Source organism: Chelon labrosus (assembly GCF_963514085.1).
Source record: "Chelon labrosus genome assembly, chromosome: 21".
In the NCBI taxonomy this organism is placed as follows: domain Eukaryota; kingdom Metazoa; phylum Chordata; class Actinopteri; order Mugiliformes; family Mugilidae; genus Chelon; species Chelon labrosus.
In genome coordinates this window covers 1,456,997-1,470,774 of record NC_140354.1, presented here as the reverse complement: position 1 = coordinate 1,470,774, position 13,778 = coordinate 1,456,997, and the positions used below count along the sequence as shown (strand labels likewise).

The following is a 13,778-nucleotide window of genomic DNA, read 5'->3' as shown; positions in this document are numbered from 1 at the left end:
TCTTAATTGCCAGTGTTTCATCCTGGTACTTGAGTGAAAATTATATGACAAAATAACATTTCAGCTGTGGAAAAAGCAAAAACAAACAAACAACTAACTTTAGAGTGTGTTGCAGTTTTTGTGAAACCTCAGACAAGATTATACTGCTGGAGCCTCAATCCACGGGTCATTGTTACTTTCCCCCATTTTTGAAATATCAGAAGTACACAATAGATGTGGATTCACACCAGCTGTCTTTATACCGAGCATGTATTTATTTTCTAGATATAGCAAATAAAGTTCCAACTACATAACATAGTGGACTTCCACTGTGGCTCTATTTTAACTGCTCTTTGTTCACTAAAAAATGTGTTTGTGATATTTTTGTTCATGCATTCACATGTCACCACCATTAATAGGTGGTAATCCCTATCCCTATACATTAATCATAAAATGATACAGATAGATTTGTGTGTTTACAACATTCTGAACATGTATTGTGTCTTATGAACAATTTAAGTGTTGTATTTACACTAGTTTAACCTCATTGTATGGCATATTCTTGAAACCACAACAGTTAACAAAGTAGGGTTTAAAGAAACAAAGTCAATTGGGTATACCTAAGAAAGCCTTTGGCCAAATTCACCTGTGCCATGCTCCTAACCTGCACAGTATGCTGGGACAGTTGTCAAACTTAGTCAACAATGACATTGATATAATGCATTTATTTAATATCTACATTAAATACAATGTAAAATACTTCACGTTATTGCTAGCAGGTTAATACAAACTGGTTACAAACACTTTGTACCTATTTATTTATTATGAACATCATGCACTGTATGTGAACTGTAGGTTAGAGTGTTTACATGGCATATTTAGCTTTTATTTCACAGCACCTCCTAAAGCTCCCTGCCATTTATGTTTGGGTGCCTTGTCTCTCCTGTGCTGTGTGTGCCTGGGTACTGCCCCTCCCTCATGGTGACTGAGTACACCTGGTTGCACTCAATCAGAGAGCCTGAGACTCGGAGAGAAGCTGCTGCCATTTGCCAGTGGGCCACCTTGGCAGCATCCTTGTTCCATACTGTATTACTTCCATCATCCACAAGACTTTTTCAGGGAATGTAACACCATAGGTGGCGCTGATGTTAAATGCCAGGCCCTAGGTTGCCTATCAGACAAGCTATCAGGTTGTGGCTGCTTGGATAGAGAGGAACCTTTAAGTGGCCCTGGCGAAGGTCAAGTTTTGAGAACACAGACGAGCCTTGAAATTTGGCAGGGAGTTTGCCCACTGTAGGCAATAGGTATTTGTTGGGAATCCCAGCCTTATTCAGAGATCTGAGATTGACACAGGGGTGCAGCCCCCCTGACATTTGTTTTCCAACAACAGGTTGGAAATCAGGACTCTTGGAAGAAAGTGCCAGTCTGCCAAGTTGCCTTAACTGTACAAATTGTCCACTGCTGTTGTTGGCTTTTGCAAGGGAAAAAGCAGTGGCCACATTCAAGGACCGTGAAGCTTGTTTATCCAGCAACAGTAGCAGGCTCACCAGTCTAACTCTACTATATACCTCTGGAAAGTCTAGGAAAGAGAACTCACAACAAGGAACATAGTGCCAATAGGTGCTTACAAGATGCTGGTTTTTCTGCACCTCAAGGGATCAGCCACAAATACATACCCTATGAGATGGGATTCAATGTGACCAGCAATTATTATTAGTGGTGTGATGAATCTCTTCAGAATCAAGGTAAGGTGTGTCATGGCGCCGTGCAAAATTCCTCTCTGGACTTGTCACCTTGGGGCTGGATGGAGCTGGTCCTATGGTCAGTAGCATTGGCAAGGTAGAAGAGACTGCAAGCTCAACACAATGTTGGACTGAAACTGCAGATTTTAATTGCCCACTTGATAACCTTGTGTTTTTATATCAGTGCATATTTTCACATCCTACAGTATGTATCCACATTATACATTTAAAGCTAAAGAGGCCACATTATGGCAGAATGATTACTAATTTGACTCGATGGACATTTTTAACAAAATCACAATGTAAAAGGTTAACGCACTTCTCTTACAACACCTGTAGTTTTGGTGCTCGTCACACTGTATCAAACTGTTTCTCTTAGGGTGAATGTTGATGTACTGCACACCACCTGGAAACAATTTGTTTTAAGAGATAACACATGTTCTCACATTCTTAAAAATAGGAGTTCATAAATCATTTGAATGAGCATTTTCAGAAGAGCACAACTGTCTATGCTCTGTGAAGTATGATCTGAGAGGACTATGCGCTTGTCTTGGCGGCACTCTTATCTTGGATGTGTCCCTATAACAACCAGCCAGCTGCTGAACTTTTCATCCATTGTGATGAAGTGTTGACACGTTTTCCTCAAGGCTCATGAGATGATACCCTCAAATATATTTGGCATCGGACAGTGGCCAGTTGAATGTTTCACAGTCTCTCTCTCCAGGGCACTTATGACAGTGTGCGTAGTTCCTTCTTGCAGCTGTTTCCTTTTTCATAGCTGCCATTCATTTTGAATGTCAAACTGAAACAAAAGTATTAAAGTGTTTTATGATGCGATAAATTAATGAATACTATTCCATGTGATGGAAGATGTGAGATAAAATGTTATCTTTACATATCTGTATTCTCTCAATAACTTACTGTATGTTTGCATACATTCTATTTCTATTGCATTCAATTTTCTATTTTTTTCTACTTATTTAATGTTTAATTTTGAATCTCATGTGCACACTGTGTGCTGCAGCAACCCTGTAGATTTCCCTACTGTGGGATAAATAAAGGATTATCTTATTTTATGTTATCTCAAATCTACCATAATTAATTACTGGTTACACTGAATCCCATCATACTGGTATTGTTTAAGACTAAATGAAATCAGAATTAATGTAGTTTAATATATTTGTTTGGTATTTGTTCATACACTTCCGTAGAAGTTACAACATGAACTTGTGGGAACTGCATGTCATTCTTGTAGTTATAGTATCTGACAGTAGGGGGCGATATTTTCCTGTCAAAAGCCACAAGGAAGTGACTGACTCCCCAGCAGTAGACTGCTGTCAAGATGGCACCGAGTGGGCTGAAAGCGGTAGTCGGGGAAAGTAAGTGACACATTTGTTGTAACTTAATTGGCTTTAAAAGTTTATTACAACTTAAATAGACATTTTGTTTGACTTTGACACTTACCTCGTTGTCAATTGGAGGACTGACGATCAAGTTTTAACACAAAACCTCGTTGGGGACGTCGGTACACCAAATGTTTCTTCCTGCTTCACTCCCAATTAATATGCTAACATTACCGATATAATGTATTCGCCCAATAAGGCACGGGTAAAGGGTAATGTTTATGTATTCCATGTGTTCGCAGAAAGATTTTCTGTGTGGAAGCTGTGGTTTGTTTTTGTCCGCGGTGGCAGAGGTCCAGACAAAACATCGCGACATTAGTGTCGGAAAATGTTGTGACAGTCCAAGTTGTAGGCTAACGCTAGCTAGCTAAAGTAAAAGGAAGTTCAGTATCTTCGCCTGTCATGAACCAAATCAGATGTGACATTTACTCTACAAGCGACCAAAACCACAGTTTCAGCTAAATCACAACTTTTATAAGATAATCATTTTCTGCAGGTGTATTCGTTCGTTTAACAAGTAACGTTAAATTATATAACAAATAGGAGCTACTAATGTTCTTTCAATGATGTTATCGAACAATGTTTTGAAGGTTTTTCTTTAATACAACTTTAATTGTAGCTAATGATATATATTGCCTTTATTGTTCCTAATAGCTTATATTTATTTATATTAATTAATAAGATGTCTGAGTTTGTACATACTGTTATTGTATTCAATAGGACTATAGTGAACACGCCTCTGTCACTCATAAGCATCGGGTGTTTACTGGCATCTAACTTAGCCCTTGTATATTTGAAAAATCAGTCAGCTGTCTGACTTGCTGTTTGTCCGTACAAGACCTGTATCCTACTTATTTTGTGAGTTTTGGAATCGGCTCCTCTGTTTTTCCATTTCTTCACTTTTAAATGTCCCCTAGTAAATAAATAAATAAACACAAGCTGAGTTAAGAGATTTGCATGCAGAGGGCGTTTCTCTTGTTAATGTTGAAAATGTCATATAAAACCTACCATCATTATTTATAAACTCAAGGTCCAATACACTGTGCTGTCACAAGCAAGACAGACGTCAAGACAAGTTTGCATGCAGATATTTTGGTACATTTCATAAAAACATAAACTTGGCTGCTAACATGGTGTGGTGGCGTGACATATTACATAACAAGTAGTCATCTTTTCCATTTCCCTCTATGGAAAAAGTATCAGTGAGACCTCTGTCATCAAAGGATGAAAACTTTTATGGGAAAAGGAAAATTATTAGGTCAATTATTTTCATTTCTTTCATCAACCGTCCTGAACCAGAAATAAATATATATGCAGTGTCCAATGAAAACATTTTGAAACAATTGATTATACAGTGAATACATGAATAGTTAACCGGGGTGTAAAGAGCATTAATGTTTGTCTTTATAAAGTGCTAACTTAGATGTGTGATGTTGTCATAAGGAACTAATTAGCAAGTCAATTGATGCAAAAACAAGACTGGTATAGCAATGAGTTGTTTGTCATGGGGATGCTGCTGTGTCTTTGATGCAATCATACAAGGAAGTGGAGTGAAGAACATGATATCACATTGGTGTTTTCCCCATATTCCTTCTTTCTGTCCACTTTTAGAAGAAACTGTCAGTTGAGAGTTAGGGATTCATGACATAGTGTCATTGTGTCTATGAGGAAATTATGTAGCTGCTGTGGTAAGCCACCTATATCCTAATGAAAAAAAAAATCTACTTTGTGAAATAACTCTTTTACCCTCAAGGTTTGTTTGATTTTGGAGACATTTGGGCCAGGTGGAACACATCCACTGTAAAAAAAAAAAAAAAAAAAAAATACATTAAGGGAAAAGCTCAGTAACACACCTCAGCTATTGTGCATACGCAGTCACTGGAACAAGTATGTTGTTGTCTGATCTTCATTCACTGTAGTCTCGGCAGTATAACACCAGGAAGTTGCACCAAACCGAATCTGTCAACACAAGTGCTAACCATGGGGCTGTTTCAAAAAGTTCCTGGTTTCTGGTGTTGTACACACATAACTTATTACTAGCCTTTTATTATTTATTTTATTAATGAATTGTCATAACATTTCAATTTGAATTTTCTCTTGGTCCTGTCCTTACAGTGACTAAACTGTAACCATCAAGAAGAATTAGCAAGTATTATTGCTGTGATTCCTCAGAGGTAACTGATATGGTCTTTATTCATATATGCATCTTTTCCCATCTCTTCAACAGAAATACTTAATGGGGTCATCAAGAGTGTTAAGAAGGATGGAGAATGGAAGGTAACAGTCGCCCATTAAGAGTTAAGACATTCCCTAATAATCCTTACTTTGTCACACTGAATTTGTAACCCCTGATTATCTTCTATTTTTCTTTAGGTTCTTATTGTGGATCACATGAGCATGCGGATTCTGTCCTCTTGCTGCAAGATGTCTGACATTTTGGCAGAGGGGGTGACCAGTAAGTAGAAAGATAATTAATGGTCTTTTGTACTTAGAGCACTTGTGTAAATGAGAGACCACTTAACATTTTGCAGGGATATTTCCAATACATGCTCGGAGCTGGAGTAGCTCAAATGAAGTATGCTCTCATTTGCTCATCACTATTTCATTTTTCATGAAGATTATATTGATTTTTTTTACATGACATAGTTTAAGTCAGATTGTTTAGGGGGAAGTCGCATACTTATCTCTTCTTTTTTTCTTTTTCCAGTTGTGGAAGACATCAATAAACGCAGGGAGCCCATCTCCAGTTTGGAGGCCATTTATTTGATTTCACCAGTGCAGAAGGTTAGCTGTTGCAGTTTCCTCTGACTTCCCTCTTTTAATGTTCGAAACCTCTGTTCAGTAAGATTTTGCATATTCTCAATATTTTAAATGGAAACATCTTTTCTCTCACAGTCGGTTGAGGCGCTCATTAACGACTTCAAAGACATGGCCTTTACTTACAAAGCAGCACACATCTTCTTCACTGACAGTAAGATTGCAATCATATACCGTATAATATAGGAAATGTATTTATTTGTCTTCAGGGGCACTGTGTGCAATGTTTTCAGCTACAGAATATATGAAGTAATTAAATTAACCAATTCCCATTACTTTTTTTTTTTTTAACTTCTATAGCTTGCCCAGATAGTCTCTTTGCAGCGATAGGCAAATCTAGAGTTGCCAAGGTCGCCAAGACTTTAAAAGAGATCAGCGTTGCTTTCCTGCCATATGAGTCTCAGGTGGGTATTTTTGTCCTATTAATCCAAATGGATTATTTTATTCACTTTTGTTTTAGCTGTTTTGGTTTCCAACAGTGCCTCAATAAATTACACGGCTCTAGCTACTAAATATGGTCTTTATTCAACAGCTAGTTGTCAGGGTTGTCTCCAGTTGGCTTTGGGCAAATAGCATACAGGGTTTTTTTCCGTGTGTTTTCACTTGAGCTGTTGGGGGCAGAATCCATTCACTGTAAATCAAGGTGAATTGCGGAGAAGCTCCTCAAAAGTGAAGCCAAAGCAAGTAGAGCTCCCCCTAGTGACTGGCTGCAGTATTGGGCCAAACTAAAACATTAAAATACACGTCAAATAACTTAGGATAGCTTCCCTAATTTTTAGGTAGTTAATATAATGCTGATGCATGCAGTGTCAATTTTTCTGATAAGTTTCATTTTAGTTGACACTATAGAAACAGGATATGACCGCACGATGACTACCAGTTGCCATGCCAAATGCTCCATAAAGTGATTCCGTAGGATCGTGAGTGTAGGAGAAAAAAAATAAGTACAGTGTATAATCCAGCATTTCAACATGAGTCAATAAACACTAAAACAAGACAGGTAGCAGGCTGTAAAATTGAGTGATGGAGTTGAAAGAAAATATCTCTAGCTAAAAGAATTATAGAATCGTTATTTCCTGCGGGTTTATTACTTCCACCAGTACCTCTCACATTACACACAATATTTTCCTTCATTTATATTTTAGTCAATTAAAAATATTAAACAGCACAGTTGTGAAACGTGTATGACCAAATGCTGACAAACTTCAATCTCTCTCTCCCTCCTGCAGGTATTCTCCTTGGATGACCCAACCTGCTTATACTCCTTCTACAGCTCTAAGCCAAATGAGCAAAAGCAAAAAACTATAGAAAATTTGGCGGAACAGATCGCGACCCTGTGTGACACCCTGAAGGAGTACCCTGCCGTTCGTTACCGCAAGTATGAATGCCTTGCTTTTGAATTTAGTTTATTGTGGAATTTACATGCTGATTCAAAGTTGTATGACACTGTCTTTTAGGGGACCCGAGGAGAATGCTAAATTAGCTGAGGAGGTCTGCCATCGCCTTACTGCTCACAAAGCTGAAAACCCAAGCATGGGAGAGGTTAGGAACAGCAGAGGTCACCACCCACACCAGTTGTTGCTCCCCTGTATCAATACATTTCTTTGTAAATGGGAAACAAGTTTTTTACATTTACATTTTCTCTGCTAAATCAACTTTTCCATATAACACTATGAACTTCCTCTCTGATTCTGCAGCTCTTCGCCAGATGGTGGACATTTCTGTGGTTTCTGGGTTTTATTTCCTGTTGATTATCTTTTTCTCATGCCTTGCTGGATCTTTCCTGTTTTTCCATTCTTCTTTTCTGTCTTTCTTAGCTGGCATTTCCTTGCTCCTGAGTTGGGTCTTAACAGGCATGTATTGCTATTCTCTTTTCACTCTTCACACATCTGAAGTGCATATTCTGTCTAAGCATTCTCTGTATTTTTGCTTACTGTACTTAACATAAAAGTTGGCTGAAGTGCTGCATCAGACGATAATGTAACTTATTTGAAACTTTCACTGCATGACAGATCTACAAAACATGCAAGGGCTTTATGATTCATGTGTTCTGTAGACTGGATCCTTTTTTTGTGTGGAATAAATCAGTTATTTCATTATCATGAGATAATATTGCTCATGTTTCCTGTTTTAGGGTCCAGATAAGGCTCGATCTCAACTACTGATTGTTGATCGTGGGTTTGATCCCATCTCGCCCATCCTGCATGAGTTGACCTTTCAAGCAATGGCTTACGATTTGCTTGATATCAAACAGGACATCTATACGTGAGTGAACATTGTAATATAAATACGGCTCCATTTGCTTTGCTTGGTTCATGTACAATTTTTGGCTTTACATTCCTCTATAATCATTGATGTTGTATGTACGTGTGGGCTCGATTTATATTAAGTTATCAGACAACCGGCATCGGGAATTCAAAGCAAAGAGAAGTGCTACTGGACGAAGACGATGAGCTCTGGGTTCAGCTCAGACACATGCACATCGCAGATGTCACCAAGTAAGTTTTCCCAACTTACTTTTCCATTGTGGGGTGTCACTGTCACCCTTTTCAGCAAGTTCTAATCAGCTGCTTTAATTGGTTTTGAGATTCTCCTTAAAAAAAGCACTTTTTGTGTGTTATCAAAGTAAGAAATTGTTTATTACTCATTGCCAAATAATTCTAGTGATAATTAAAATAATAATTCACATTAAATCCAACTTTTTCAGAATTAATCAATTAATATGCGCTACTAATGTTGTAAACAAATTTTTACAGGAAAGTGACAGATCTTCTTCGCACCTTTTGTGAGAGCAAGCGAATGTGCACTGACAATGTGAGTCTTTCCCTGTATTTGCATTAACTAGATTTCAGTTATAACAGATGCCTGTGGTAGAGCATGACTGTTTTGGCTGTTGTTGTGTCCAGTTTCTTAAAAAAGTTTTGCATTTTAGGCCAACTTAAAAGATCTTTCTCAGATGTTAAAGAAGATGCCACAGTATCAGAAGGAGCTGAGCATGGTGAGTGAGATCTTTTTACCATTTGGTGGTATATATCTATATCTATATCTATCTATATATATATGTGTGTGTGTATATATATATGTGTGTTTATATACATATACACACACATAGATACATAGATACATATAATACAGATGTATTAATAAAAAATCTTTTCACAATTGTCTTCACAGTACTCAACTCACTTGCACCTGGCTGAAGCCTGTATGAAGAAATTCAAGGCCTCTCTTGATAAGCTTTGTGAAGTGGAGCAGGTGAAATGAAGAACACTCTTAAATGAAGCACTGTTTGCTAATGCATTGTTGGAAAAACAACATTTCACCCTGTAGCATTTATATTTCAGGGGATCAACTAAAGGATCTGACTGTGTTACATTGACACTAATTATCATATAGAGAATGTCTGACATGGAATTATTCCACTCATATTGCACACTAAGTGACCTCAATGTCTTCATGTCTTATCCTCTGGGATATGCCACTGACATGGTCTGGTGTTATTTAATAGAGAATAATCGTAATATTGCATAAGAACCTTGATACCGGATGTCAGCTTTCATCTAGCTGTCCACGGAAATGCTGAAAAGTTGTCATTACCGTGAACGTAAAGGCATTTAATAACGCACATGTACGCTCTTAGTACTGTGGAAATCCTTCCACCAGCCAGGTCAATCCACAGACCAGACTAGTGCCAAATCCCTGTGTGTTGTTTGTATATGCCTTACATGCTTTGTCTCCCCGAGGGGAAGTATTCTGCCACATTTAGTCCTGCATCAAATGAGTCCCAAGCACGCTGGAAACGATAAGCTATGCATAGTCATAGCATTATACGATGCAAGTGTTAACGGGGCCTTTTTTATTAGGAAATCACTCGACAGCACTAATGGATTGTCAGCATGTCTGAAAGCTGCCTCTTTAATCCAGTTGGCATGTTTTGGCTCTAAGGCGAAAAGTCTCATCCAAACGGCAACAGTTCTCTGTCAGCTGTCATTTGTTCAAGTGGTCTGCATTGTTTGGGCAGCCCAGTAATGCAAATGGATATGTGTCATATTGTCAACAAAATGATCTTTCAGTTGCTCATAAAAAAGTTTGTTGTTGATTGGCATCGACAAGGCATTAAAGAGAAATCCCAGAGCTTGATGTAAGTATAAAAGCCTAAGTCAAGTGGCCAATATTTGCTGTTAATGGATTACAAATGTATCACTCGAAGTTTACTGTGCACCCTCAGACTGTGGTCTTTTTCTGTTCACTGCATGAAACACTAGCATCAGCTTTAAGGTAGATTAGCATGTGAATGATGGTGTTGCATGAGTAACTGTGTCAACTGGCTGTCAGCTGACTTGAGTTGATGATTGAGATTTCGTAACCAGTTAATTGTTAACCACAAATGTCTTTCACAGGACCTGGCAATGGGAGCAAATGCAGAAGGGGAAACTTTGAAAGACGCCATGAAGTGCATTGTCCCTGTGCTCCTCAACAATGAAATTGAGACCTACGACAAAATCCGCATCATACTGCTGTACATATTCCACAAGAAAAACGGTGTGTTCATGTCAGAGTTCTTTCTCATTTGACTCTTTTTAAGAGCTAATATTGTTTGTTTGCCAAAGCGTACTTGTGTGTGATTGTTGATTAGGCATAGATTGACAAGGAATTTGTTACTCAAAGTACTGTGCTGGTATCCTTTAGGCATCGGAGAGGAGAACCTCAATAAGCTCATCCAGCATGCAAACATACAGGGCGAACACAACATTATCACCAACATGCAGAACCTGGGCTGTAATATTATATCTGGGGTAAATGACTTTATTATATTTTAGTTACACTTACAGTGTTTTTGTGTAAATGTTCCCCCCTCAGTATTTGTTATGGACATCATCTTGTTTGTTAGGGCCGCAATGCTGGGAAAAACCTGTCGGAGCGTAAGGAGCGCACAGAAAGCACATACCAGCTTTCCAGATGGACACCCATCATCAAGGACATCATGGAGGTATTATTACCTAAGTGAGATTTCCAATGTAGCTGGCGCACCTGTTAAGTTTTGCTTTTAGTTTTTCCCACTTTGTTTCTGTATCACAGAATGCCATAGAAGACAAACTGGACAGAAAGCAGTGGCCTTTCATTACTGATCCTGTTCCCATCAACACAACTCAGACCACAGTCAGGTGGGTGCTAGAAACAGAAAATAATTATTTTGAAAAGCACATAGTTACTTTATCATAGTTCAAATGTATGAAGACGCATATAAAAATGTTAATCACCAATAAACAGCATTTTCGGGAGAAGATGTTGTCTGAAGATTATAATATATAAACTGGAAATATACACCAGTCGATCAGCCACAACATTAATACCAGGTGGAGTAAATAACATTGACCATCTTGTGACAATCCAATGTTCTGCTGGGAAACTTTTGGACCTGCCATTCATGTGGATGTTACTTAGACATGTAGCACCCACCTAGACCAGACCAGACACCCCCACCCCATAGCAATGACACTCCTTGATGGCAGCAGCCATCCCCAGCAGGATGCAGCCTGACACAGGCACACACACAAAAACAGTTTAGGAACAGCTCAAAAAAAAACCACAAGGTGTTGACGTGGCTTCCAAATGTCTGGATCCCAAACTGATCAAGAATCTGTGGGATGATCCACAGAGGCCCCTCCCCTCAACCCATAGGACCCAAAGGCCCCCACTAACAACATTCTGTTACCAGACACCACAGGACACCCTCCAAAGGCCCATGTCCATTCTCTGATGAGTCACAACTGTTTTGGAAGCACAAGGGAGACCTACACAATATTAGACAGGCGGTCATGCCTAATATTAAAGCTTTTATCCCTATAAATAAGCAGGAGCCAAGCTTTTGACAAAGTGAGTTGGAGCTGGGATTCCCAGAATAATGGTGGTGTTTACACAAACTACTAACCTGGATTTGGGATCACTCATAATCTGCATAATGCACTTGCTCACATGCTTTTCTGCTTTTAAGTAAAGTGCACAATGAAAAATAAGTAGTCATTAATAATGACACTAAAATATAGACTGTCTCTATAAACTAGGCCATGACAGAGAGTTAACTGATTGTAACCACAGTAGACATTCTACCACTAGAATTAATTATATTTAGGATTTTCACTTTCACATTTATTCATCTGTGTCAATTTTTTTGACAATAATTTTAGAAAAGGGGAAGCATTGTTGTCAGTTGCGGTAGTTAGTGTTGTCTGAAATTGATATCTTACCGCTAACCAGCAGGTGTTGGTTTTAATAATAGTTACTTGTTGCTTAATTATTGTTTTAATTCTTTAACAGCAGCGCACGGTTTGGACACTGGCACAAAAATAAATCTCCGACAGAGTATCGCTCTGGCCCTCGGCTCATTATTTTTGTGATTGGCGGGATGTCACACTCAGAGATGCGTTCTGCTTATGAAGTCACTCGAGCCACTGATGGGAAGTGGGAAGTGCTGATTGGTAAGCAATTGATGTTGACGAGATCAACCGGTTTCCTCCGAAAAAAGTTCCCTCTTTGTTAAATAGAGCTATCATTTTCTCCTTGACAGGGTCGTCTCACATCCTGACTCCAACCAGCTTCCTCAATGACCTGAAGAGTCTAGACCAAGTTCCCAATCCCGATCTGTTAAATAAATAAACCTTCAGCGGGGGAGATCACACTGGAAGGCTTTAGTCTTTCATTTGAGATGGTTGTTTGCTGTTAAGCATCTCAAAACATCTGAAGTGAAATATGAAGAGAAACTTTAGATGTAGCCATTTGTGATGAATTATTTTATTTTAGAATGGTCTTCTTATTGTGAACTGGGTTCTGTATACTGCTGTGATTGAAATATTTAATTAGACATTGATAATATATTGATTATTATACTATTGTGATTGTACTATTCTGGTTCAGATTATTATTTCTGTTGCTATTATTTGCTTTTGTTCTCAGAAATGGCGTAATTCCTGCAAAACTAGACTCATCTCACATCAAAGACCTTATTTAAGTATAATGTAGTTGGAAGGAGCTCTATAGAAGTTTATATTGCATATTAAGTGTCATTAAGAGGATAACAATATTTCTCTCTTGGTACCTTTTTTTTCTCTCCTCTGGGAAATTTCATCTCGGACAAAATGTCTAAACTGTTGTGTTATAAAGTCTTGCCCATTTACCATGTACTTTAATGTATTTCTGCGAGCATGTGTGGTGGTTGTTTGTTTCTTTTTGTTCAAAATGAGTAATAAAAGAAACGTAATATTCACTTTAAATTGAGTTTTGTTTTCCAGAGGACCTTCAGTCTGTATAAAATTATTATTTTTTTTTTAATGTGTGTTGAAATAGTTCAACTCGCATAGTTTCGACCATATTTCACAGTTGTCATACAATGATAACAAAGTTGAGAAATGAGTCCATGCTCATAATTGTTTATAAAGATTACAGAGATCTTTTCTGAAAGCTACCTCAACCGTGTTTGATTTTCTCTCTATCTGGTGGGCAGCCTGGTTATCTATATCTATATATAGAAACCAATTTATTTATTATTAAAAACTATTGAATTTTTATTTACATTTTTACTCCATATTGTAATTTGATTTGATTTCATCTAAATTTTTCATTTTGTGGTTTTCTTCCTCACTGGCAAAAGCACAGTTACATCGTACTGATAAGTTCATCACATTAGTGGCAGTTCTGTTGATCCCGCAGCCTGAGCATATGCACTTTCACCATATAATGAGAATGTGGTGGCATCTAAATGCAAACATGAACTTTAAATAAAGTGTGAGGTCAAAAGGGAGAGCATTACACCTGCTATTGAAAAAGATCATCCCTCTCC

The 13,778-nt window shown here is 38.1% G+C and overlaps 1 protein-coding gene across 1 annotated transcript; it reads left to right on the top strand.

The window, feature by feature from the left end:
• Nucleotides 1-3,059: 3,059 nt before the first annotated feature.
• On the top strand, nucleotides 3,060-13,205 carry stxbp2 (syntaxin binding protein 2). Its single transcript, XM_084570543.1, has 19 exons — nucleotides 3,060-3,100; nucleotides 5,352-5,401; nucleotides 5,498-5,579; nucleotides 5,832-5,908; nucleotides 6,020-6,095; nucleotides 6,242-6,345; nucleotides 7,171-7,319; nucleotides 7,399-7,483; nucleotides 8,076-8,206; nucleotides 8,332-8,439; nucleotides 8,698-8,755; nucleotides 8,874-8,939; nucleotides 9,116-9,196; nucleotides 10,342-10,483; nucleotides 10,631-10,737; nucleotides 10,833-10,931; nucleotides 11,021-11,106; nucleotides 12,260-12,420; nucleotides 12,510-13,205. The coding sequence occupies exons 1-19, from the start codon at nucleotides 3,064-3,066 to the stop codon at nucleotides 12,596-12,598; spliced, it is 1,788 nt and encodes a 595-aa protein (XP_084426669.1). The 5' UTR covers nucleotides 3,060-3,063; the 3' UTR covers nucleotides 12,599-13,205.
• Nucleotides 13,206-13,778: the final 573 nt, after the last annotated feature.

Coding starts and splice junctions, on each gene's coding strand:
- stxbp2 (XM_084570543.1), top strand. CDS start 3,064: ATGGCACCGAGTGGGCTGAAAGCGGTAGTCGGGGAAA. Junction 8,756..8,873: donor AGCGAATGTGCACTGACAAT/GTGAGTCTTTCC, acceptor TTTGCATTTTAG/GCCAACTTAAAAGATCTTTC. Junction 10,484..10,630: donor CATATTCCACAAGAAAAACG/GTGTGTTCATGT, acceptor GGTATCCTTTAG/GCATCGGAGAGGAGAACCTC.